The following is a 27,727-nucleotide window of genomic DNA, read 5'->3' as shown; positions in this document are numbered from 1 at the left end:
CTTTCATTCCTTACCACATACTTCAAATGTCTGGCACATATTTAACATGATAAATGATCATTACACACTTCCAGACAGCATCCAGCACATAGTAGTAGGCACTGAATGAAGTAGCAAATAATATAAATGAAAATGATCATAACAAGCTCCTGACTGTTTTGTTTTTGTTTTGTTTTTTGAGATGGTCTTGCTCCATTGCCCAGGCTGGAGTGCAGCCTCCCAAGTAGCTGGGACTACAGATGCATGCCACAATGCCCAACTAACTTTTTCATTTCTTGATTTTTATCTTTAGTAGAGTTGAGGTCTCACTGTGTTACTCAAACTGGTCTCAAATTCCTAGGCTCAAGCAATCATTTTGCCTCAGCCTCCCAAAGTGTTGGGATTATAGGTATGTGTGACCATGCCCAGCCCTGACTGTTTTTTGTTTTTTTTTTTTTTTTTGAGGCAGAGTCTCTCTCTGTTGCCCAGACTGGAATACAGTGGTGTGATCTCGGCTCACTGCAACCTCCGTCTCCTGGATTCAAGCAATTCTCCTGCCTCAGCCTCCCAAGTAGCTGGGATTACAGGCATGTACCACCACACCTGGCTAATTTTTGTATTTTTAGTAGAGACAGGGTTTCGCCATGTTGACCAGGCTGGTCTCCAACTCCTGACCTCAGGTGATCCGCCCACCTCGGCCTCCCAAAGTGCTGGGATTACAGGCCTCAGCCACCACACCCAGCCCCTGACTGTATTTTTAAATGTTTGCATTCTGTAACATGAAAAAAAAAAGAAGCTTACTCCCTAAAACACTCTTGATAGTTTATTCATTAAATGGACAAGTGTATAAATGAATAAAAATATTTTTTTTGAAAATTATTGGCCAGCTGCGGTGGCTCACACCTGTAATCCCAACACTTTGGGAGGCCGAGGTAGGTGAATCACCTGAGGTCAGGAGTTCGAGACATCTGGTCAACATGGTAAAACCCCATCTCTACTAGAAATACAAAAAAAAATTAGCTGGGCGTGGCGGTGGGCGCCTATAATCCCAGCTCCTCGGGAGCTGAGGCAGGGAGAATTGCTTGAATCCAAAGGCAGAGGTTGCAGTGAGCCAAGATGGTGCCACTGTACTCCAGCCTGGGTAACAGTGCAAGACTCTGTCTCAAAAAAAAAAAAAAAAAAAAAAAAAAAAAACTTGAAAAAACACATAGATATGAAATAAGGATAGCTGCAGTCTATTATGAGCACCTTAAAGACCAAGACTACGTGTTTGTCACCTGTAGCTTGCAAAATCTAACTTGTAAAAGTTCTTCAATTGATATGTACTAAATTAAAAGTGTCCTCACACAGTTCAGACTGTATAATGTATTTGGTGTCACATTTAGGTAGCATAGTAGCATTTTTGTTATTGAGAAGCACTTTTATACTTTTATTATAATTTGTTGAGCCTAGAGTTGGACTATTTGGGTATTCATTACAATAACCTTTTGGCTACTGGTAAAAGAGATTTTGTTCTAACAAAATTACTGTTATCATGACAATTAACTAGTGGAGAGAAGAACTGATCTTGTTCTAATGAAGTAAATGTATCTCATTCAATTTCAAATTAGGAAGAATGAAGTCAATAAGTGAGACCTTGTTGGTATAAAAATATGAAACATGACCTGCGCTTTTCAACAAGAAATTGCTTTTCTGACTTCTACACTTGGTATCTTTAAAAAATAATTTTCTATTAGTATTAGTGTACACTGGATAAGTTTTATAGTTCTTATTGACATTTGTTTATGGTACCAGAAAGGTATTGTTGAGGTCCCAGTTTTAAAAAGTTACTTTTTTTAGTGACATAAATCACTATGTAATACAGTTGACCTTTGAACAACAGGAGTTTAACTTGCAGCAGTCTAATTATATGCAGATTTTCTTCTACCTCTGCCACCTGAGACAGCAAAACCAATCTCCTTTCTCCTTCTCCTCAGCCTACTCAAGTTGGAGACCATGAGGATGACCCACTTCCACTTCCACATAATAAATAGTACATATATTTTTATTTCTTATGATTTTCTTAATAACCATTTTTCTCTAGCTTGCTTTCTTGTAAGAATATAGTAACACACGTAACATACCAAATGTCTTCGCTGACTGTTTATGTTATGAATAAGGCTTCTGGTCAATAGTCATCTATTAGTAGTAGCTAATTTTAGAGGGAATCAAAAGTTACACACAGGTTTTCAGCTGCACACGGGGTCAGTACCGCTAAATCCTATGTTGTTCAAAGGTCAACTGTAATTGACATTTATTTACTAAATAAAAGCCTTTTTTTTTTTTTTTTTTTTTTTTGAGATGGAGTTTTGCTCTTGCTGCCCAGGCTGGAGTGCAATGGCATGATCTCGGCTCACAGTAACCTCCACCTCCCAGCTTCAAGCGATTCTCCTGCCTTAGCCTCCCACGTAGCTGGGATTGCAGACATGCGCCACCATGCGTGGCTAACTTTGTATTGTTAGCAGAGACAGGGTTTCTCCATGTTGGTCTGGCTGGTCTCGAACTCTCAAACTCAGGAGATCAGCCCGCCTCGGCCTCCCAAAGTGCTAGGATTACAGGCATGAGCCACACCATGCCCAGCAATGAAAACCATTTATTTTAAAAATTAAATAGAAGCTCCAATTTCATAACACATCCAGTTTGCTATAATGAGACTATAAATAAAACATACCACATACTAACTTAAAAATCCTTTTTCTTATTTATACAAAAAATATCATATAAGATTTTAGGGACTACAATTAAAGAAACGATTCCTTTCAGATAATACTGTCTGAGATTATGAATTATCTACACATAACTTTTTAAATAATTCTGAAATCTAACCTACTAAGAAGAAATTTAAAACACACACATATATGTGTCTATGTGTGTGTGTATATATATGTGTGGGTATATGTATATATGCAATTTACATAGTAAGCTTTTAAACTACTCTTTGGTGATTAAAACTTCCTAACTCTTATTTGTTAATCTATGGTAAGACCACCAAGAGTAATTTACTACCAGAAGTCTTACCTGGATTGCTATTTTGAGGATTTCTAGGTGTCTCGTTTTCTTTGTGTTCAGACATTAGTTGGTGAATGCTATATCTAAAAACGTAATAAGTAAAATTACTATTTAAAAACTGATATAAAAATAATTACCAAAAATATTAAATTCTTAGAGTATTTCAAATGATATCAGTGTTAATTTTAGAATTTTAATTATCCCATACACTTCTAATTTGTAAGCTCTACAAACTTCTCTTTAAGCTTCTAATTAAAGAAGAAAAAAAATAATGTGAAGTACTCATGAACTGAAGGCAGTATAGTTCAGTAAATTAACTTGCATTAGCCTGACATAATGGAAAGTGTCTTAACTCAGAATAAGCCCTAGCTCCATAAGCAAAAGCTACTAGTTCTTGGATAAGTTGCTTTTGTTAGGTTCAATGTGTTCTTCTAAAAAGCGAGAATTTTGCTGTCTTATTTTACTAGGTTGTTATAAAAATTTAGTGAGATAACATATTTTGAATGCTCAGAAAAATAGTGAAGCAATGAAATAATTTGTTCTTGAACTTTATTATTGGTAAACTATCTTAGAACTGCAAATAAAATCCAATGTGTATTTTTTGTAGGTTCTAATATTGAAACGCTGTGGTATTTGGGAAATGTTATTGAGTCCTAATTTTGTTTATTAGGTGTTCTACTCTTTGTGGCTTATAATTTAGGGCATCTCATATATTTCATGGTTTGTAACTACATTTATAAACCTATTATCTCACTAAATTAGATAGCATAATTGTCTACTGTTACTGAGCTCATCAATCATACCAAAGGCAAAAAACTAATAGATATCAAGACCTGCCTTAGACTACTATTCCTTCTTCACAGACTCAAAGTCTGAACCAGTAGATCTTTGTTAGAATGATGCTTAATCTCCATGTTCACCTCCAACTGACATAAAAGATAAAACTCTTTTTGTAAGTTCCATGAAGTAGATGCAAGTTGACATTTTCTCATTTCTGAGATACATACTAACAATATATTTGCACGCAATATCCCGTGTTTTACTCAGCTCCATTCTCATTCCATAGATCACTGTATGTGAATATTTTTGTAGTGAAAATCACAATTTCAATATTAAGTGCCAACCATTTTGCTTTGACTCATGCTGTTTCCTTGGAGCTAGTCAGAAAATTGTGAAATGACCTTCCAGGGACTGCACAAAATATGAACCACTTCATGAATTTGTGTGTCAGCCTTATGCAGGAGCAATGCTAACTTTCTCTGTATTATTCCAGTGTTACTATGTGTGCTGCTGAAGCAAGCACAAAACCCTGCTTTACACGTGAATATTTACTCATGAGTCATGGATGAGACTTAGCTCTGATAAACCCAATAAACATACTTGAGATTCAGATAATTCTATTGAATGGCTTCCTGTGAGGTAGGATATGAAAATATTTTTAAAACTTGAGGTAGAATTGCAAGTAATTAGGCCCAGCACAGTGGCTCATGCCTGTAATCCCAGCACTTTGGAACGCTGAGGCAGGTGGATCACCTGAGGTCAGGAGTTCGAGACCAGCCTGGCAAACGTGGTGAAACCTCGTCTCTATTAAAAATACAAAAATTACCCAGGTGTGGTGGCACACGCCTGTAATCCCAGCTACTTGGGAAGCTGAGGTGAGAGAATTGCTTGAACCTGGGAGGCAGAGGTTGCAGTGAGCCAAGATCACACCATTGCACTCCAGCCAGGGCAACAGAGCAAGACTCCATCTCACAAAAAAAAAAAAAAAAAAAAAAAGAAAGAAAGAAAGAAAGAAAGAAATGCAAGTAACTTGGGAGATTTTCATTATCATGGAAATCAGATCACTTGAAGATAAAACCACAAATTGGAAAAAAAAAAAAAAAAAAAGAAAACAGAAAAATTGGCGCCACTGCTCTGAGGAAGGATAATATAGAACCTTCCACTCCCTAAGAAAATACGCTAACCAACATATAAAGGAACCTCAGGGTACAGATCTGGTAACAATGGAGTAAGAAAACACTGTTCTCTTTCTGCAACATTATTTAACCTCTTTGACAGTTTAGAACAATCTCAACTAACATTTAATAGAGAAAAGACAAACAAGGGCCTCAAAGGATAACTTACCATGAAGGCCTCAGCTAAGTCTAGGCTAAGATGTGGGCTCCACATAAGGTTTTGAGTGTGGGGGGAAAGTTGGTCAATTTTCTCACTATGTGTGTGGCTAAAGCTAGGATGCCCAGCTGTCAGAGCAGGATGCTGGTGCTTTGGGAACAATGGCTGAGCATATATGTATGTGAACCAAAAAAGTTATAGCTATGAAGTCTATGTATGAATCACCATGAAAACTGAGGGCTCTGAATTAGTAAGCGAATCCTGGTGGGAAAAGTCAAGCATTAACAGACAGCAGAACCCCTTTTAATGGCAATAATTCAGGAAAAGAATCAATGGAAACAGCAGAATGATTAGAATGTCCTTTTCTTCCCTTCCTTCTGACTGGTAAAAGAGCGTCATTTTATCCTTCTTGGACTTAGAAACCCCTTAGGCTCTTGAAAAATTAAAGGAGAAGGGAATAGGAGATAGCCCTCAAAAGATAGTACGAGATTTTCTGCTAAACTGAACATTTCAACACCCAAATAATTAATTAGAGAAATGAGAGATGTGGCATTATTTTTATCCTGTGTATGTGGCTATACTTGGAGTAAAAGGGACAATGTTGGCATCTCTAAGATAAAGATCTCAAAAGTCCTCAGATAAAGAATTCTGCACCCATTGATGTTTCTAACCAGTCTAGCCTTTTGCCTGATTTCTGGTTGATAAAGTGGACTAATTCACTGTCACTCCAAAACAACCTGAATTAAACTATAAAATCTCACCTGGTGTATAGGATGCAAGAACTATAATTATTTTAAACCTCAATTTAGTGTAAACTAGCTTTCTAATGTAAAAACTTGCCTACTAAAAGGACTAAAAATGGCATAATCTTCTGCAGCCCATCTAGACATATCTTGGGAAAACACATCAGCATTTTGCTGAAGAAGAATACTGACTATACTTGCTGATTCACAATGTACAACAAGAACGAGGGCTGTTTTAAAACACCAGAGAGATAAATTCTTTCTTAGGAACTTTAAGAAAGTTATTTTAAAAGCTAATTTGGTATCCTTTACCAATTTAATATTTTGCCTGTCCATGTAGAATTAAACATTTACACGTACTAACAAACATAAGCATCTTGGGTGCTCAAGTGTTCATCTTCATAAATTACCACCAATGTTTTTTTTAAAAAAAAAAAAAAAGCCTCTTGTCCCATTAGGGTATTACATCATAGAAGTTGCTAACTTAAAGTCCTTTGATGAGCAAGAAACTTTGCTGAGATCACTTATCTAATGTAGGCAAAGATTTAAAGACAGATACATTGTAATTCAAAATCAGCTAGGGGTCAGATAAGTAAGAGCCGCCTGCAGGCAGAAAACAACAATACTAATACTAATGGTAGTAATAATAATAATCATAGTAGTGTCAGTTAATGATGCCCATATACATGTGCTAGGCACTGAATTAAATGCTATATATACATATACATATAAAATCTTTCTTCCACACAACCACCCTTGAAGGATATATTATTATCCTCCTTTTCATATAGAAAAACATATTTGGTGATAAGTAATGTTCCCAGGTCACACACCTAGCAAGTGAGAAAGCTAGGACTTAAACCCAGTCTTGTGTGAATCTAAAGCCTAGCTCTTTTCTCTTTTTCACCCACCTATGGCTTGTCTTCATTAGAAAAAAAAAAAAAGCTACTCATTTAAAGCTGTATTTTCTTCCTCTGCCCATAGCAATTAGAAATAAAAACATCAGGGTCAGGTGCGGTGGCTCACGCCTGTAATGCCAGCACTTTGGGAGCCCGAGGTGGGTGGGTCACCTGAGGTCAGGAGTTCAAGACCATCCTTGCTAACATGGTAAAACCCCATCTCTACTAAAAATACAAAAAATTAGCTGGGCATGGTGGCACACGCCTGTAGTCCCAGCTACTCAGGAGGCCAAAGCAGGAGAATCCCTTGAACCCTGGAGGTGGAGGTTACAGTGAGCTGAGATCGCACCACTGCACTCCAGCCTGGGCGACAGAGTGAGACTCTGCCTAAAAAAATAAATAAAAGTAAATTAAAACATCAAAATACACTAGAAATAAAATAGAAAAAGCTAATGAACCCACAGTATCTGGTAATAGCAATTAACAGCCACGTAGGGGTAGCTTAACATTACTATTTTTCAAAGAAAGCAACTTAAAGAGTCATCTAGAAGAACAAATGATTTTCAACTCCTATTTATGTCTAACACAGCATGTTTAAAGGAAGAGCTTATAAGAAGCAGAGGTTAAAAACTACTATAAAAGGGTTAAGAAGTTCAATAGTTATTAAATCTTAAAGTATATTAAAGTTAAAATCCACACTTCATACAACTAATAAAACCAATATAAAAACACTTTGGTCAGGTCACATGACCAAAAACATCACATTACAAATAACAAACCCCAGTCAATATAATAAGAGAAGATGAACCCTACTACATACTGTTCTCTATGTTGCCCAGCCCAAATAATTGTTTTTCTATTTAACAGACGATTTGTGTTGATATCTTTTACTATATCACAATAATTACAAGTTAATCTTCTTATTAATCTAATATTTCTAACAAGAGAGACTGTTATCATTGTAGAATATCACTCACGTTTTAAAAAAAGAACTAATTACTGTACCTTTCAAACGTAGCTGCACTTAAATTTTCTTTTTGCTTTCTTAAAAAATCTACCATTTGCTGTTTTTGTTCATGCACAGCTAGCAAAAATGGTGTGAGTTGATCCTGTAAAACAGCAAGAGTAACTGATAATTCACAACATTACATATTTCTCAACTGAACTGGAAACCTTATATTTATGTAAGTAAGTAAGTCCCTTCCTTTTTATTATTCTTTGCTTTCCTGTGTGCTGTTCCTTCCCTTGGAAAAACCCCTCCTCCTCCTCCTCACCACATGAACTCTGGTCATCTCCAAAACTCACTTCAACACCAGTTCCAATAGTCTTTGCTTCTGTCACAGCACTTAGCATAGTATATTGTAATGATTTTATTGTTTTCCATGTAAACCAAGAGCTTCTTGAGGGCAGTGGCTTTATCTTTTATCTCTATATTCCCAAATCTTAACACATATTAGTAAAAGCTTCAAGGGTTTTTACTAATGATCTAAATTATTACGTCTAGACAAGTGTTTCTTAAGCTGTATTGCAAAGAATGTTTACTCTACCAGATGGGTAACACATCCAGTTACAGTCAGGAATAACCTAGAAATGCTTAAAGGCATGCTAATGCAAAGGTGGTGATGGCAAATATAAAAAATAAGAGTTAAATACAAAGAATATTTACCATAAATAAAAAGAATATAGAATTTAGCAGGTTTTTTTAAAACTTCTAAATTTTAAAATTCAACTCTGGTGCTAAGGGATTCATATAAAATATAGGTTATATATTATAAACAAATAAAAACTGTCTTGAAAGCCTTGACATCTTTATCAAAATATACTGTAAGACGAGAGTTGTCAAATGCTTACAAGGGCAAAGGGGGTGACCTAAGTGAGGTACCTAGGTGGACACCACAGCAAACTGGAAAACACAGGCCTCATAGAAAGGGGTAACCTCTGCACATCAGACCGAACAGTGATGTGGGCTCAAGGGATACCAGATTTGATTCTTAAGAGAAGCCCAAAATCCAGATTTGTATATGAGTCTCCACAATTTTACATGTTGACATAATTTACGAAGGCAAATGAAACATACCTATGGACCACAATTAGACTGTAGCGCCTGCATTTTTAAACTTGCCATGGATGTGTTGCCAAATGGTTGTGCAGAAAGCAAGTGTTTGCATGTAAAATATTTTCTTTCTTTAGTTTTGGATGTTTTACCAAAAAAACAGTCCCCAACATGTAATAAAATTTGCTACTAAGACTCATACCACCCACTTCAATAATTTTTCTAGCATTTATTTGTTTAAAATCTATTAGTAAGTAGTTTTCTGAGATTGTTAGCCAAATAGATATTTAGTTCATAGGAATGTTGAAACTAAATGATTAAAAGAATTTATGGCCAAGCATCGTGGCCGACGCCTGTAATCCCACCACTTTGGGAGGCCGAGGCGGGCAGATCACCTGAGGGCAGGAATTCAAGACCAGCCTGTCCAACATGGTGAAACCCTGTCTCTACTGAAAATACAAAAAATTAGCCGGGCATGGGGGCAGGCGCCTGCAATCCCAGCTATTCAGGAGGCTGAGGCAGGAGAATCTCTTGAACCCGGGAGGCAGGGGTTGCAGTGAGCCAAGATCGTGCCACTGCACTCCAGCCTGGGCGACAAGAGCGAAACTCCATCTCAAAAAAAAAAAAAAGAATTTATATCTGTACTCTTAGTAATTTCATGGTTTTCAGAGTTTAAAACTGTCATCCTGATTATGCCAAAATTCTATGAACAGACATACTGATGTAGCCCATAATGCAGCTTCAACAACAACAAAAGGTTTAGAACTTGCTACAATTCTAATTGAGGAAACTCCACTTGTAATAAAGATTGATTGGACTAATCACCTGAATGGTAACAAAGAGATGTGAAGTCCTGAAGGGGTTACCCTCCATTTAGTGAAATACTGCCCAGGCTGAGTGCACTAGCTCATGCCTGTAATCCCAGTACTTTCGGAAGCTGAGGCAGAAGGACTGCTTGAAGCAGCCCAGAGGTTGAGACCAGCCTGGGCAATATAGTGAAACGCTGTATGTACAAAAAGTTTAAAAATTGGCTGGGCATGATGGTGCATGTCTGTAGTCTCAGCTTCTCAGGAGGCTGAGGTAGGAGGATCACTTGAGTTCCAGGAGGTTGAGGCTGCAGTGAGCTGTGATTGTGCCACTGCACTCCAGCCTAGGTGACAGAGCAAGATCCTGTCTCAAAACCATTTTAAAAAAGAAAGACTACCCATAGCAAATGTATAAAGACCCTCTGAATGGCAGTAAATAATTAATAGTGGGAAGGAAAAGGTGTTATTTTGTAAGCTGATAGATATTGCCAATAATATTTCTTTTAGCTTCCCAACCACAAAGGTAAAGAAAAATGGGCTAATATTATTGAAAAGGAGAGATTTAAAGGAAGTAGTAACTATCAAACTCCAACTCTTCTAGAGATTTCTTAACTCTAGAAGAGTTTTTGGAGATGGCAATTTACATATTATATTTGTCTATTCAGTGATTCTTAACCAGGCATGTATCAGAATTTTGAGGAATTTGCTGTTATTTAGTCAGAGACGGGGTCTTACTATGTTGCCCAGGCTGGACTCAAACTCCTGGGCTCAAGCAATAGCCCCACCTCAGCCTCCTGAGTAGCTGGGACTGTAGCCATGTTTCACCATGCCTGGCTTCAAGGAAATATTTTTAAACATATATGTCTAGGCTTTATTAGATTTACTATATCAAAATCATCAGAGGAGAGGTTAGCTTTGTAGAATTTTTTATATTTCCCTAGGTTACAGTGATGCACAGTTCTAGCTGAGAACTAGTGCAATTGACAATTACTTCCATCATCTCTCACCACATGACCAATTACCTTCATCTTTGAGGATTTGGCCAAAAAGAGAAAAGAGTAAAAGAGAAGTTTTACTCTCTGTTTTACATTTACTGAGAGTTTTTACTCTCTCTTTTACATTTACTGAAAACTGCACATAATTTGTTTGGGTAGGAATAGAATAGGGACTAGTAAACTCAAAATCCAACTTGACTTTGCTATTTATAAGCTCCTTATCTTCCACCTTCCCCTCAAGACAGTCTAGATTTGAGAGCAGAGTTTAGACATTTATCTAAGTGGCTGTTTCTGCCAGCATAGGATAAGTCAGTTAATTACTTGAGGGTTTCCCACTTCATCACCACCTATTCAGAGCCAATCCGGTTTCCTCACGGTCCTCCTAAAATTGATCTCTAAACGAGTGTGCAACTCATTAACTCTCTCCCAAACTGAAAACTATTATCCCCAAAACTGAAAAGAATATTGTCTAGACATAAACTGGAAACAAACAAACAAACAAAAAGCAAACAACAACAAAAAAATTATTCTCGGTATTTTCCCTCAAGTACCTAATTTCCAAATTGGCCTGCATATTTCTGGTTGCTCTCCTTTCCATTTTCCTTTCCCTTTCCATTTTTCCCTTTTAAGCCCTGCCACTGAGAGTTAAATCATTTTCATATATATTACTCTATGTAGGAATTTATCAACAGCATCAAGATTTCTTTTATTTAAAATGTGTTAGTTTTCTTGGCATTTTAAGATAAAGCCTATTTCAAGAGCAAATTTTACTTTCCAGGGTAATTAGAAAAAAAAAAAAAACTTGAAAGAAAAAATTTAAAAGTATTACCTTTTACAAATTCAGTGTTTTCAAAAATTTTACCATAAATACATTTAAAAAGATGTACCCTCTAATGCCTCTTTTAAAGTATCAATATTTAAAGTAACATTTTATAATTAAGTTATTTCCAAATATTTTTATGCAGGTTTTGCTTGAGCTTCCAAATATGGAAAACTGACCTGTACGTAAGTCAATGTTAAAACAAATGCATTTCAAATATTTTGAAATCAAAGTTGGTTGATCTATACCTTGTTTGCTGATTCAATATCAGCATGGTGTAAAAGCAGTTTTTTTGACATTGGTATATCCTCATTGTAGACGGCATAGTGTAAGGTAGTATTGCCATAGACATCTGGAAGGTCTGGGTCGGCACCGTGTTCTAGCAAAATAGTCGCACATTCCTCTTCCTGGCATTGTACTGCCTGTCAGTATTAGACCAAGCAATAGATTGTAAATTCTAGGAGTTCAAAATAAGCATTCCACAAGTTTCACCAATGAGTTCTGTTTAAACGAGATGAATTTTATTTTATTTTATTCTATCTATTTGTATCAAATCCATCTCATGCTGAAATCATTGACTACTCTGTACCTTTAGCAGAGCTGTCCTGTTTTTGTTGTCAAAGACATTAAGTTGACATCCTCTGTCCACCAGAAGAGCTACCACTTCTGGATGGCCGTTGGCACAGGCCAAATGCAGAGCAGTCCTATGAGAGGGAGACGACATTTTTAGGAAACTATCAGAAAACATAAAATCATAAAATCATCTATGTAATTATAAACATTGAGCAGCATGTGATTTCTCTGCCTTCCAAACAAACATTTAATTTTTTGTGAAGAAATCACACTTCTTACTCTCTCTTATTACTCACTACATTAATGAAAGAGCAGCCTATTTCAATAGAAAGACCTTGGCCTTTGGATTCAGTTCAACTTGGACTGGAATCCTACTTCAAACTCTGTCACTTCCCACTTACTGCTTAGCCTTTTTGCCTCAATTTCCTCATTAATAAAATGGGGTTAAAAATACTGGCTGTTTCACAGGACACTATTGTGATGCTTGCATGAGACTCTGTACAAAGTATTTAGACAGTTCTTAGCACAAATAACAGTTCCGTATTTGTTAGATATTACAATTATTACTAATACTACTGCTTAACAAAGACAAGATTTTAGTTAAGTAAAATGATACAATTATATCTTCTTTGAGGTATGTTTAACGATTAGAGGTAACATTGTATTTTGATGATTCTAAATTGCTCACTTGCTCATATTTTAATATCTCTGACTTTGGAATCCCATTTATAATTCTTGATTTATTACAACTAAAATTGGCAACATTTAAATAATTCTTTTATTGAGACATAAAATGATGGGGCATCACAGAATCCATGGTGCCTTGCAATAAGTGGAAATGGTATATACAACACATGTAGGGCTGTTCTAGTCATATAAATGTCATTTAAATAAATTTTAGTTCTTAAAAGTACCATGGAACAAGAGGACTGAAAATAAAGATGACAACAAATGTTTAAAACAAACTCATTCTTACTTTGATTTTCAAAAAAAAAAAACACTTTAAGCCAAAAGAAATTCAGAATTCAAATGAAAGCATATGACTTATTTTATTTTCTATTTAGATTTATAGAATGGATGTAAATCAGGCACTTTCAATGATTAATATTCACATTTAAGACTGTTATAAACTTTCAAAAGAGTGGTTAAAAGTTATATTTTGCGGCCGGACACAATGGCTCACACCTGTAATCCCAGCACTTTGGGAAGCCGAGGCAGGCAGATCACCTGAGGTCAGCAGTTCAAAACCAACCTGGACAACATGGTGAAGTCCTGCCTTTTCTAAAAATACAAAAATTAGCCAGGTGTGGTGGCGTATGCCTGTAATCCCAGCTACTCAGGAGGCTGAGGCAAGAGAATCACTTGAACCCAGATGGCGGAGGTTGCAGTGAGCCAAGATCAGCCAAGATTGTGCCACTGCACCCCAGCCTGGGCAATGGAGACTCGGTCTAAAAAAAACAAAACAAAACAAAACAACAACAACAACAAAAATATTCGATCTTGCTATTTTCCACCTTCAGAAATGCTTAAAGGAGGAAGGAAAAGCTTCAATTGAGATTAAGTTCTAATACTCCAATTTTAAATATCTCAGCTTGTTCAAGCTAGGCAGGTAAATATGAAGTTTTTAAGGATGAAAGGGTCCTGAAAGATAGTAGAATATGTGTACTACATAACAGGTGTCCAGCTTCTGTTTGATGGATAAATTGATTGAAAGAATGAAGGCTGTGCATGGTGCCTCATGTCTGTGATTGCAGCTCTTTGGGAGGCCAAGGTGGGAGGATTATTTGGGCCCAGGAGTTTACGACCAGCCTGGACAACATGGTGACACCCTGTCTCTAAAAAAAGTACAAAAATTAGCCAGGCATGTTGCACACACCAGCAGTCCCAGCTACTCAGAGGCTGAGGAGAGGATCACTTGAGCACAGGAGGTCAAGGCTGCAGTGAACCATAATCGTGCCACTGCACTCCAGCCTGGGTGAGAGCCTGTCTCAAAAAAAATTATTTTTATTTAAAAAAGCAATGGAAAATTGCAGTTGGGGAGTTCAACGTGTTTACAGAAAACTCCCATAAAATAAAGCAATACTTTTGTAATAGTAATACTCACTTATGTTTGCTATTTTTTATTTTCATAAGGACACAACTAAACTAAAATTTTTAATCTATTTTTTGCATATATGTAGTAAATCTATATATAATAAAAATATATGTATGTAATAAAAATGTATTCATAATAAAACCTTTAAGCACAGATAAAAGGATTCCCCCTTCTCCAAAAGAGGCTAAAAGTTAGCCTCTTTTAAGAGGCTAAAACCACAAAAATGGTTTTTGTGGTTGGAAGAGACCAAACCACAAAAATAAAATAATAGAAAGTGAGAAATTATTTTTATCTAGGCAAGTTTTGTGTATTCTTCTTTTCCCAAGGATTATTTCATTAATAATAAGCCTTTACTGTAACTTTTATACATGCTCATTGCAGAAATCACAGACAAGAAAAAAAAGTTACTTATAGTACAAATGCCCAGAAATAAATGTATTCATATTTGGTACACATTTTCAGCTAAAACAAGAGCATAGTCTATGTGTATGTACACTCAAAATAATTTTTTCTCAATTGCTATAGCAAAGTACATCTTCACATGTCAAAATAAGACTGTATCTAGTCACACCTTCAACAGCTACTATTCCATCCTATGGATGCACTGAAATTTAGTTCTAAAATCCACCATATGGGTTCTTCTTAATACATTGAGGTTTTAAGCAGTACTGAGAAAAACAAATTTCAGTATAATGGAACTGATGAGTGAAGGGCATATATGTTTTTTAAATGTGGTGCTTCTCTATCTGAATTCTCTATCTGAAAAGTCATCAGCAACTTAAACTTTAAGCAGCCGTGTAAGTACCACTGTCTTCATCTTCACAAACTTTGTGGATAGGAAACAGTATTTTATTTCTTTTTTAACATGAATTACTTCTCTTGCAAGGAACACTAAATGTTTTTTCCTATGTCACTTATGGATGTACAAAAAAAGTACTTTGCCCAAATTTAGAATTATTTTATTGTTGAAGATATGAAGATACATTGTTCACCTGATGTGTATGTATTACATGTGTGTGCATTATATGTATGTGTTGTAAATATTTTGCAAGTAGGTTGTCTTTTTTTCTTATTTACAAAGTGTTTTAAGTTTTATTTTGCTAAATCAACCTTCAGAATGCTTGCTTGTGAAGTTCTTAAGAAGGTCTTTATGAACATAAAAATGTATCTGTATAAATAGGCATGTGTGTCTTCTTCTGGTACTTTCCTTATTTTGTATACTTAAAATGTTTGATCTATATTTCATCGGGAACTTATTTTTGTGACATAAAAATCTAGTTAGTTTTCTCCAAACAGCAGGCATTTCATTTATGAATAATTCACCCTTCCTACTAATCTAAAATGTCAACATTATCAAGCTCTAAATTCTTACATATATTTGGGCAATTCTAGATCTTCTATTCTGTTTCATTCATTTACCTGTCTTTTCAGCTATTAATAAACAATTTGTGGAAATTAATAGCACATTTTGATATATAGAAAGGCCAGTCTTTCTCACCTCATTACAAAAAACATTTTCATGTCATCACAACAGTAAAACACAGACAAGTTTAACTTTAAAATATTAAAACTTTGATATTTTTATTTGGTTTATGTGAAGTTGATGCACAAAGAGCTCACATCTTGAGAAAAATGAATCTTCCTACTCAAGAACAGGAACGACTTCCCACTTCAAAGTTTCCTTCTAAGGTTCTTCAGTAAAGAACGTATTTACATAGGTGTACATTTATATAAAAATAAATATTAGATATAATCTGAAGAATTTTTAGTCCAGAAATTGAAATGTCATGGGAATTATTGCTCTCCTTATGCACCTGTCTATAGAGTATATAACATCATGTTGGCCAGGAGCAGTGGCTCACGCCTGTAATCCCAGCACTCTGGGAGGCCGATGCGGGCGGATCATCTGAGGTCAGGAGTTGGAGACAAGACTGGCCAACATGGTGAAACCCCGTCTCTACTAAAAATACAAAAATTAGCCGGTCGTGGTAGCGTACACCTACAATCCCAGCTGCTCAGGATGTTCAGACAGGAGAATTGCTTGAACCCAGGAGGCAGAGGTGGCAGTGAGCCAAGATCGCGCCACTGCACTCCAGCCTGGGCAAAAAGAGCGAAACTCCGTCTCATAAAAACAAAAAAAATGTTTTGAAATGTGTCTATTAAAGATAAAGTGCTGTATAGACTTAATTAACCCCTCCAGGGTTTCCCTGTGCCAGGTGCTGTGGAGCCTGCGGAGGCAGGAAAGCCAGGACCCCGGGGTCAGGAGGGCTCACCCCCTACCCCGCATCCCCCCGTCAAAAAGGGGGCGCTTCTCCCGCACCCCCGCCTCCTCCCAGCCCCCGCCCCCAACCCCAGCTCCTGTCACCTCTTTTTCTTGTCTCTCTCATCCAAGTTAGCGTTCCCGCGCGAAAGGATGCGCTCCACCTTGGAGACTTCACCCCGGCTGGCAGCTCTGTGGAGCTTGCCGAGGTGTTTCTCTCGGATGTTGTACCCGCGCTGGGTGAAGGGGCTGTCATCGTCCTCGACATCGTCCCCCCTGCGCCTCCGCCAGCAGGTGAAGGAGCCGCAGCCGCAGGGCCCCTTCATGGTGGAGGCTATCAGAGACACCTCAGCACCAGTCCGCCTATCACAGCCTCAGGGGCCCAATAAGACCAAGCCACTCTGGTCAGCCACCACCTCCAACCAGGAAACTCCGCGGCTTCCAAAGTCAGAGCCAGTAACAAGCGAAGCCAAGCAGTCAGACCGCGCGAAGCGAAAGCCCGTAAGCCCGACTGCGCATGCGCACCTCTGACAGCTCGTCACTGCGCGTGCGCACAACCGACGGATGGCCAACCGCGCATGTGCATGGCTCACGTGTCAGAAACATCTATGACAGCTTGTTACCAGCCCTGCGTTCCCGCCCCACGTCAGTGGGAGTTGGCAGAGTTTTCAGGACATTCCCTGGGAGGGGAAGGCATCCTGAAGTTCCAGCTACTCTAGCCCTAGTCACGTGTGAAGACAGCGTTCCCACGTGGGAACACATGACTGAGGCTACAGCAGTTAGAGAACCTTGAGATGCTGAAGGCCTCGCCTGGGGAAACCCCCATGAGGACACTCTCTGGCGGGCAGAGCTCCATGCAAATCACAGCTGCAGCTTGGGCGCCAGCAAAGGCTGCTGAGCTCAGACCTGGGGACTTCAGAGTTGGCAGAGCACCACTCCCTGCCCAGCCAGCGGACCCTCCCGGCGCAGCTTCTGGCGCTCGCCCGTGCCCGCTCCCCTGGCTTGTGCCCAGAGCCACCAGGATGGGGCCCAGCGGCTGGTTCCGCCCCTAGGCAGCCACTGTCGTGGCAGTCCGGCCTGGCCGCCTCGGTTGAGACTGACCCCGGGGTCCGCACTGCTGAAGGAAAGACAGACAGAGGAGATGCTGAGTTGCACTCATCTCTGTCATATTAGAGGCATTCCTCAGCTGTCTGGGGATCCTGAGCGGTCTGCTCTATTTAAAAGGTCAGGACACTAACACACTGATTGGAGGCTCAATCCCCTGATGCCTAGCAACTGTGAGCTTTACCAGAGGTCAATCATTGGGCATTCACTTTAGAAACATCCAGTATTTGTACAGTATCTCTGGGGAAACGACCACGAAGGGAGACCTAAAACACATTTCTACAAACCTCTGCCCATAGAATATAGACCTGGCGGTTGGCATCCTGGAAGCTGAGCATGAGAAGAAAACTAGGGATCAGGTGCGATGGCTCACACCAGTAATCCCTGCACTGTGGGAGGCCAAGGCAGGCGGATCACTTGAGCTCAGGAGTTCCAGACCAGACTGGGCAACATGGAGGAACCCAGTCTCTACAAAAATTAGCCGGGTGTGGTGGCAGGCACCTGTAGTCCCAGCTTCTCAGGAGGCTGAGACAGGAGAATCATTTGAACCCGGGAGGCGTAGGTTGCAGTGAGCAAAGATGGCACCACTGCACTCTAGCCTGGGTGACAGGATGAGACCCTGTCTAACAAAAAAGTGAAAAAAAAAAAAAAGAAAGAAAGAAAAATGAGAGAAGAAAACTAGGAGCCATTCACATAACCCTGTTTTCAGTACAGCACTTCTGTGGCCTACTATACCTAGTGTTTGCCAGGCCAGAGACTTTCTCTTTTTTTTTCTTTTTTTTTTTTTTTTTTGAGACGGAGTTGCACTCTTGTTACCCAGGCTAGAGTGCAGTGGCTCGATCTCAGCTCACTGCAACCTCTGCCACCCAGGTTCAAGTGATTCTCCTGCCTCAGCCTCCTGATTAGCTGGGATCACAGGCGTCTGCCACCACGCCCGGCTAATATTTTGTATTTTTAGTAGAGACAGGGTTTCATCATGTTGGCCAGGCTGGTCTCAAACTCCTGACCTCAGGTGATCCACCCCCCTCCGCCTCCCAAAGTGTTGGGATTACAGGCCTGAGCCACCGTGCCCATCCGATTTTCTGCTTTTTCAAATCTCACCTTTAACTCTACCTCCAGAAGTACCTGAAAGTGCCAATTCCTGTGCCTGGCCCTTCTCAACAGACAGAAAAGACTGACTCCTAAGCCAGCGGTAGGGAGAACCAAGTCAGTTTCCACTTGTCCATGTGCTTTTCAACTTCTGAGTTTTACATATTTTATTTCCTTTCTCTTTTTTTTTTTTTTTTTTTGTTTTGAGTTTACATATTCTTGTAATCTTCTTACTTTTTGTTTACTCTCAAAGCTTCGCTAACATGCCAGGTGATGCATACATTGAATCAGCCATCTCTACCTAGAACTGAAGCTGACCCTCAACCCCCAAAGAAATCCCAGTCCTAAGTTAACAAGAAGAAACACAGAAAATCCTACTCCCCTTTTAGTCTCCTGAGACCAACCAAGTCTCCTGAGTCCAACCCTATGGAACTATGAAAGAGGAAAGTTCCTGTGATCTTGCAATCCGGGCTGTAGTGGATTATAACAGCTGTTGTCTGGGACTGCCCAGCACCTCTCCTTCTGGTGCACCTGATGCAGACATAACCAATCATAGCATCTCATTACCCGGGGCAGAGGGATTGGCCCAGGAGTGGACATATGCTTCAGCCACGACCAATCAGCGTCCTTCCCTGGGATAAATATGCGGCTTCTGGGAAAAGCAACTGCAGTAGAAAAAGGGCTTTGAAGATGAAAAGTTGGGCGGCACCAGCGAGGTGCCCAGGTGGGAGATGCTGATGGAGCCAGGAGGACGCTGCTGAGCCCCTGCTGGCCTGACAGCCAACACATGATGGCAATAGAGAAGTTCAAAGTGTGCCTTCTCGGGGACACCGGTGTTGGGAAATCAAGCATTGTGTGTTGATTTGCCCAGGATCACTTTGGCCACAACATCAGCCCTACCATTGAGGTATCTTTTGTGACCAAAACTGCGCCTTGTGGAAATGACCTTCACAAGTTCCTCCTCTGGGACACTGCTGGCCAGGAATGGTTTCATTCGTTGGCTCATATGCTATGGAGGATCGGCTGCAGCTGATACAGTGCATGATGTTACCCAAACAGGATTCATTTCATATCTTGAAGAAGTGGGATAAAGAGCTGAAAGAACATGGGCCGGAAAAAATTGTAATGGCTATTACTGAAACAAGTGCCATCTCTCAGATATTAGGGAGTTTCCCCTGAAGGATGCTGAGGAATATGCTGAATCCATGGGTGCCATCATGGTTGAGACAAGGGCAAAAAATGCTATTAATATCAAGGTATCAGCCACCAGATCTCATCCTTGGAGAGGATGAAAATGGAAACAATGGAGCGATCAAACTCAGGAAGAAAATCATGCAAATCAGCCACAGATACTGTTGGCCCAAGGCCAGCTGTCCCTGACACTTGAAGAAGCCAGACCCCATGCCCTGAGTGCTGCTGAAAGACCCCATGCTTGGTGGCCTGGCACCTCACTTTCAGAAGAGTAAGTGAGTTGGCTTTACATCCTGGAAGACCTACAGAGTGGGGCAGGAAATGTCCCTAAAACAGATTTTAGAAAACTCTGGAAAAACCCACCACACCACCACAAAATGGCAGTCAGTATGTGAAATGCACATGGGAGGGATGATAGTTAATAGGTAATAAGTGTAGTTACATTTTTGCTAAAAACCTTTAAAAATTCTTGGATTTCTATAAAGGCCTACTGACTTATTATGTGTATGGGATTCTACAGTGGTGTTCCACTCAGATTTCCTGTGCTATCTATCCAAACTTCAGTAACTTCTGCAGTGCCGTTGCCTTTGTTACCTAACCAACCTTCACGGAAAGGCAGATTTAATTCGGGAGGTTAGTTTTTAGCTAGCTTTAGAAGTAAGCTTTATCGCTTTTCTGAAGGAAATCAGAGAAGTGTCAATGGACCATCACTCAGACTGAGATTTGAGCTATTATAGAACCTGGGAAATATGTATTAGAAAACTGTTGTCTACACCTCTTTTAATTGGTGAACATTTTTCTAAGTTGTGGTCATATATAAACAAAAAAACCAAATCAGACTAAATCATTGCATGTAATTTTGGGATTGGGAGGCCTAGTTCCTCAAAAAGCTAAATGGAATTACCATATGATGATTACCATAACAGCTGTATTCACAATAGCCAAAAAGGGAAAATAATCCAAATGTCCATCAACAGATGAACGGATAAACAAAGTGGTCCATGCATACAATGCAATATTCAAATATAAAAAGCTATGAAGCACTGCTGCATGCTGCAACATGAATGAGCCTTGAAAATATTATGCTGAGATCAAACAAGAAGTTAAAGACCATGTATTGTATGATTCCATTTCTATGACATGTCCAGAAGAGGCAACTCCATAGACACAGAAAGTAGATTAGTCATTGCCAGAGCTGGAAGAATGGAGAGAGAGTAACTGCAAGGGATACAGATTTCTTTTGGGAGTGAGGGACATGTTCTCGGGTTAGATCATGCTGATAGTGGTACGACTTTGAGAATATATTAAAAACCACTGAACTGTACACTTTAAGGATTGAATTTTAAGATGTATAAATTATATTGCAATACAAAGAAAATAAAGGCAGAATCCATGTGGTAGGAGGTGGTTAATCTACTTGACGGATTTATTTTCTCATCATCTTAAATATAAACAGTGGGGAGGGCCGAGCCCTAGCGGGCCGGGGGGAATCGGCAGGGCTGGGTCCCCTCTGCGCTCAGAGCCGCCCCAGCCTGTGCCCGAGGTCTGATTACAGAAGGAAACTTGGCCCTTTCCTGCCGGTATTGTGGCGGGGAGCTTCTGTCTAGGGAGGGAGGCAAACGGCCTCGGGCACGCCCCCACCTCCAGGGACAAGGGAAATGAGGGTGAGGGCCCCACATGCACTGGCGGAGACGCTGCTGAGCCTCGAGAGGATGATCTGGAAGAAGCTGGGATCAGGATGACGAAACTTTTGGTGACGCAGAACAAAGGCACCACGCCCCAGGGCAGGAGGCCGGGGAGTCACCCACGACCACACTCAACTTCAAAACGCAATTCTGAAAGGGCAAGAAAGTTCAGAAAGTCCATTGCTAGGGCCAGGAAGTAGAAACCATGGAGACCCCAGGCTCAAAGATTAGTGGTTCCAGACCCCTGAAGCCTTCACGTGTAACTACGCGACGCGTGCGGGCTGAGCTGACACCAGGCCGGACAACAGCTGCCCGTGTCCTGAGGTCTGAGCATTTGCTGCATGGTCACCTAGGGAGTGACGTCCGCCAGGAGTGCGGGAAAACGTTTCCTGTGAAGGCAGTGGATAAAGCTGAGAAATGCCACACAGCGGACAAGCCGTTTGTGAAATGCGCACAAAAGGTTTCACCACAGAGGCCCACCTGAAAGAACGCCTAAAAATCCACTTAGGGGCCAGGCGTGATGGCTTATGTCTGTAATACCAGCACTTTGGGAGGCCAAGGTGGGTGTATCACTTGAGGTCAGGAGCTGGAGACCAGCCTGGCCAACATGATGAAACCCCGTCTCTACCAAAAATATAAAAATTAGCCAGGCATAGTGGTACACGTCTAAAATACCAGCTACTTGGGAGGCTGAGGCAGGAGAATCACTTGAGCCCAGGAGGTGGAGGTTGCAGTGAGCACAGATCCTGCCACTGCACTCCAGCCTGGGTGACAGAGTCAGACTCCATCTCAAAACATACACACGGCCGGGTGCAGTGTGTCACACCTATAATCACAGCACTTTGGGAGGCCAGGGCAGGCGGATCACAAGATCAGGAAATTGAGACCAGCCTGACCAACATGGTGAAACCCCATGTCTACTAAAAATACAAAACTTAGCCAGGCGTGGTGGTGGGTGTCTGTAATGCCAGCTATTTGGGAGGCTGAGGCAGGAGAATCGTTTGAACCCAGGAGGCAGAGATTGCAGTAAACCAAGATCACGCCATTGCACTCCAGCCTGGGTGACAGTGGGAGACTCCATCTCAAAACAAAAAAGATACACACACACATACGATGCACACACACTGGATGTAATCCCTACAGTTGTGAGCTGTGTGGAAAATTATTTACTTAAAGCGCTGTCCGAGAGTTCACAGTAACAAAAGAGTTTGCATGCCACATGAGTGACAAAGCCTTCAAACCCAAGTCCCACCTCAAGATCACAAAAGAAGACACAGAAAGGAAACGCCTTGCATGTGGCTCCTGCACTGAGGCATTTATTTGCCAAGATGTCTGCTCCGTAAAGGCACGAGAACTATGTGCCCTGTGAAAGGATGCAGGTTGCCCACAGTGCCATCCAGCAGGGGACCCAGCTGCTGCAGGCAGCATCGATGGCAGAAGCAGAGCAGCAGCTGGAAACACAGCCTGGAGCTTGGGATAGGGGACAGAGACACTGCCTGGGAAGTAGAGACAGAGATGACATGGATCATAACGAATGAGGGCCAGTTACCCATTTCTGTGGAAGTGTATGGAGCAATGAACTCAGTTGACTTCAGGCAGTGCTTAGATATTTGTAAGACTTTCCAAAGAAATGACGTTCCTCAGTTCTGACCACACCATTTCACTGCCTTGTCTGGTGATTTTGACAACTCCCGTGTCCAGTTCAGAAGTCAGAGACTTCTATCCCATCTTTAATTGCACTACACTCGCCACACTGTCAAGTGCCCTGCACAGAGTACTAAGTGAATTTTCTAATCACAATCCTGTTGACTTATGGTCAAAAGAGCAGGTTTAGTAACTTAATAATTAAGTTCTTCAGAAAGACGCAGAAAATATTGGTGGGTGACCAAGAACAACGTGCAAATATAAAACCAAGTTCAAGAAATGCAGAACGGTGTTAGATTTATGTTTGGATTAATTTTACATTACAGTTTTTCACTGTTTTGTGGACAAATCATGATTGCTTTGCTGAAGTGTTTCTTCATCCATTTTGATTGCCCTGTACCTACCCCAGAAGCTGAAGTCACACAGACTGAAGGCTGAGCAAACCCATGACGGTGGTGATCTTGGGGCTGAGCTCTTAGGTTCTTGTGACTGGGGGCAATGCCATGCCACACCAGCTAAGATTTGTGGAGTGGTGCAGTGTGAGGAGAAAAGGCTCTCAGAGACAAGGCTTTACATGTGTAACAATTCCAAGGTTTCCTAGATTAAAATAATTCTTAATTGATTTTGAAATTGGATATTTAGAATTGAAATCAGAACAAGAACAGATATGTTTCTTTAGATACATTTGTGTAACTTCACAGAATGTCATCAAGATTTTGGGGACTCCGGGGCACATGATTTATCCATAAAGGAGATGCAGTATATTTATTTAATTGATTTAAGATCTGTTAAGTGTGTAAAAAAATAAACAACGCAGTAATCACAAATAAAATACCTATTTAATAAAGCATGCCCTATTGAGCAACATCTTAAAGTAGGTAGCTCAAGGTTAACTCTATAGACCTGAAAATTATTAAAATGTTACTTTTGAAATATTTTCAGTACCAATTTTCCATAAATTTCATCTGGCTTCCAATAACTGTCCACCTTAGGAAGGTGTCACGGGCTAACTGTCTCTCACAAAATTCATAAATTGAAATTATGTTGAAGTCTTAACCTATGTGCCTTAAAATCTGACTGTATTTCGAGACAGGTCCTGTATATTAAAAGTAAAATGAGTCCTTATGGGTGGGCCCTAATCCAATGTGACTGGCATCCTTATAAGAGATTAGGATACAAACAGGCACAGAGACCATGTGAAGGCAAAGGGAGAAGTCAGCCATCTACAAGCTAGACACCTGCAGATTGGTACTCAGTGATACCACAGGGGACCCTCTGCAGGTTTCTGGTGCCGTCTGTGCATCTCCTTCCCTTCCAGTGCTCTGTCTTGCAAATTCTGGCTGCCTTGGCCTCAACTCTGAGTCTGTCTCCCTGACTTAGTGAATTAACCGGGCTTCATTTCCACTCCCTGCACTGAGGCCTGGAATCTGCCTTTAGGCACTAAGCTGGTGTAATTGTAGAACTTACTTTTTCAGTTTTCTTCTTAGGTATTATCGCCCTGTGTTGTCTGTTATGTAACATCTGGAAAACCATTGTCTCAGGTATCTTGTCCAGTCTTCTAGGTAAGGTATGGGGGGAAACCTGAGACCTATTACTCAATCTTGGCTAAAAACTGGTCTTGAATCATCCAGATTGGAACAATTTCCAAAGGAAGTGGGAGACTCTGTATCGGTAGCCAATTGGTAAGCAGGTCAAATTTCTAAGATTTCTCTAGCTCATTTTTGTTGAAATTTGACTAAAATGGTTGATGTTTGACTGTGGACACATTTGAGAAAACTTAGATAAAGGGGAGTCTGGGTGGAATGGATCCATGACATTAACCCTTTCAGATGAACACATTCACATCCCAGAATCTCAGATATTCCTGGTTCTATTTGCTTACATGCAAAATTAAGACTTTTCTGCATTCAGGCCTATTTGTTTGGATGATGTCAAAGGTGGGTGGAAATAATCTTTGCATTGTTCTCATGGGAAGCATAATACATTATAGTTATTTGTGATTTTTTTTTTTTTTTTTTTTTTTTTTTTTTTTTTTTTTTTTTGAGATGGAGATTTGTTCTTGTCACCCAGGCTGGAGTTCAATGGCATGATCTCGGCTCACTGCAACCTCTACCTCCTGGGTTCAAGTGATTCTCCTGCCACAGTCTCCCTAGTAGCTGGGATTATAGGTGCCCGCCACCACACCTGGCTTATTTTTGTATTTTTAGTAGAGACAGGGTTTCACCATGTTGGCCAGGCTGGTCTCGAACTCCTGACCTTAGGTGATCCACCCACCTCGGCCTCCCAAAGTGCTGGGATTACAGTAAGCACAAATAAAATACCTATTTAATAAAGTATGCCCTATTTAGCAACATCTTAAAGTAGGTAGCTCAAGGTTAATCACTGTGCCCAGCCTGTGATTTTTTTTAAGAGACGGGGCCTCACTCTGTCACCCAGGCTGGAGTGCAGTGGTGCAATCATAGCTCACTGTAGCCTCTAACTCCTGGGTTCAAGCAATCCTCCTACTTCTACCTCCTAGAACCACAGATGTAGTTAGAATCTAGAGTAGCTAGAACCACAGATGCATGCTACCATGCCTTCCAAATTTTTAAAACTTTTTAGAGGTGAGGTCTTGCTGTGTTGCCCTGGCTGGTCTCAAACTTTTAGCCCCAAGCGATCTTCCCACCTCAGCCTCCCAAAGTGCTGGGATTACAGGCATCCAGCCTAAAATAAATTTTTAAGAAGCAGCTGACAACTTCCATTAATGCATGGAAAGTCAACATTGGAAATATGACTGCCCAAAATTCTGCAAATGTTGATAATGGCTAAAGGCTATTCTGTCTAGCAAATTTTAGGCTAAGAAATTTTGTGGGATTGCAACTACTGTGATAATACATAAGAGGATCGTGTGCCTCGTAAGAGATGTTTAAAAATCAAGAGGTTCATAATCAATAGCTTAAAAACAAACTCATATTTCTTGTATCCCATGCAATTCTGCAGAATAAATGGTTCTGGGGCAGGGGCAACGGGTGAGGTAAAGTAATAAACAACTCTTCTTTATGTTTCTTTTAGAAGTCCCACCATCTATAGCACTTAACACAGGATCAGACAAAAAGTTCCCAGCACATATTTAGATTCACTGGTTGATGGCCATCATCAGAATGGCTGCTCTTGTCCACATCAAGGAATCTGAGTATCCATGAACAGATTTACTGGTGACTGGTGCAAATAATCAATCTTATAACAATCAAAGTAATTTAAAATATAAATGTTTTTAATCTTTGTCAGTTGGAAAGGCAGAAAACTTTAAGATTATACTCCCTAAAGCAGCGTTTTTCTTAACAGCCAAAAGATGGAAACAACCCAAATATCTATCAATAGATAAATAGAGGAATAAATAAATTGTTGTATGTACATAAGTGGAATAGTACTAGGCCATAAAAAGAAAGTACTCATGCCTAGCTATAGAATCAACATAGGTTGCTACAACTTGGAAGAACCTCAAATATATTATGCTAACTGAAAGAAGCCAGACACAAAGGGGTACATATTACATGATTCCATTTATTTGCTATATCAAGAATAGGCAAATCCATAAAGACAGAAAGCAGATTAGGTCCCTATTCACTTCTTGGTCTCCTCTGTTCCAAAAGACCCCCACAGGCTCCTCTGGGGCTTCCATCATCCTGTGACCTGCAGGTACTAGCAGATCTGTTGGGAGACCATTCAGATACTACAGAAGCTGGGAAATGGACTAATGGCCTTTGAGGTTGTGGGCTGTAACTTCACCCTGCAGGGGTGGGCTTGGCAGGATCCTTCCCAAAAGGATCTCTATAGGGAATGCAACGTGGGAAACTTTTAGAAACATAGCTTCTATAGGAAACAAATGAGAAAACCAGACCACTAAGGATCAGTATAAAAATTCTTGGAGAAATCAAAGATGTCATATGGTAGTAAGACTGTGTGAAAGTAAAGAAGGTAGTCAGCATGGAGAAATGTTCAGCCAGATTCCAAATCTTAATCTGAACAAGAAAATTCCTACTGGAGTAAAGCTGTTGTGGGAATCAGGAGACTGGAGAGACCAATAGGTGGATCAGGAGGATTTTATTGAGTGCACTAGTGGATTAATATCAAGGGACTGGGCCTAGAACAAAGACAGGACTTGACTTTTTTTTTTTTTTTTTTGACACGGAGTCTCGCTCTGTCGCCCAGGCTGGGGTGCAGTGGTGCGATCTGGGCTCACTGCAAGCTCCGCCTTCCGGGTTCACAGGACTTGACTTTTATACACACTTCTAAAAGGGGGTTGGCTAGTTTGAAACAAGCTTACAGTGGCGTGAAGCATAGTAGAGCAAAAGTGAGTGTACAGAAGCAGAACAAAGGCAGTAAATCAAACTGTGACAGGTTCATAACTCAGACTTACATGTGACTCTTGCTATGCGGCCAAGATGGCTGTTATGTAGGTTTGCTCAAGTCCCTTGCAGGAGCTTATAACCTTCGCTATGGTGCCTAGATAGCTGCAATCCAGGCCTGCTCAGGCATATCTTATGACCTTCACTGTGCTACTTAGATGAAAAACAGAATACTTTGAGTTAGTAGTTACAGAAAACAGGAACCTATAAACTCATAAGTTTTCTCACACTATAGGGGAAAGG

The 27,727-nt window shown here is 40.2% G+C and overlaps 1 protein-coding gene, 1 non-coding gene and 1 pseudogene across 2 annotated transcripts in view; 1 reads left to right on the top strand and 2 right to left on the bottom strand.

Annotated features, from left to right (window-relative positions):
* The window catches only part of LOC103236322 (putative ankyrin repeat domain-containing protein 26-like protein), a 40,050-nt gene extending 23,253 nt beyond the window's left edge, over positions 1-16,797 (bottom strand). The window contains exons 1-5 of the mRNA XM_073015714.1: positions 16,489-16,797; positions 12,045-12,159; positions 11,704-11,877; positions 7,787-7,890; positions 3,037-3,104 (exon numbers count right to left, since the gene is read on the bottom strand). Coding sequence (XP_072871815.1) covers positions 3,037-3,104; positions 7,787-7,890; positions 11,704-11,877; positions 12,045-12,159; positions 16,489-16,709 — 682 coding nt within the window. The 5' untranslated portion in view covers positions 16,710-16,797. The remainder of the gene's footprint in view (positions 1-3,036; positions 3,105-7,786; positions 7,891-11,703; positions 11,878-12,044; positions 12,160-16,488) is intronic.
* Positions 4,224-4,330, bottom strand: LOC119623135 (U6 spliceosomal RNA). The gene has a single exon (XR_005239569.1). It is a non-coding gene; the product is annotated as a U6 spliceosomal RNA (small nuclear RNA).
* Positions 16,798-19,228: 2,431 nt separating the features above from the next.
* On the top strand, positions 19,229-20,374 carry LOC119623134 (ras-related protein Rab-31-like; annotated as a pseudogene).
* Positions 20,375-27,727: the final 7,353 nt, after the last annotated feature.

Source organism: Chlorocebus sabaeus, chromosome 5, assembly GCF_047675955.1.
Source record: "Chlorocebus sabaeus isolate Y175 chromosome 5, mChlSab1.0.hap1, whole genome shotgun sequence".
Classification (NCBI taxonomy): domain Eukaryota; kingdom Metazoa; phylum Chordata; class Mammalia; order Primates; family Cercopithecidae; genus Chlorocebus; species Chlorocebus sabaeus.
This window is presented reverse-complemented; position numbering and strand designations above follow the sequence as displayed.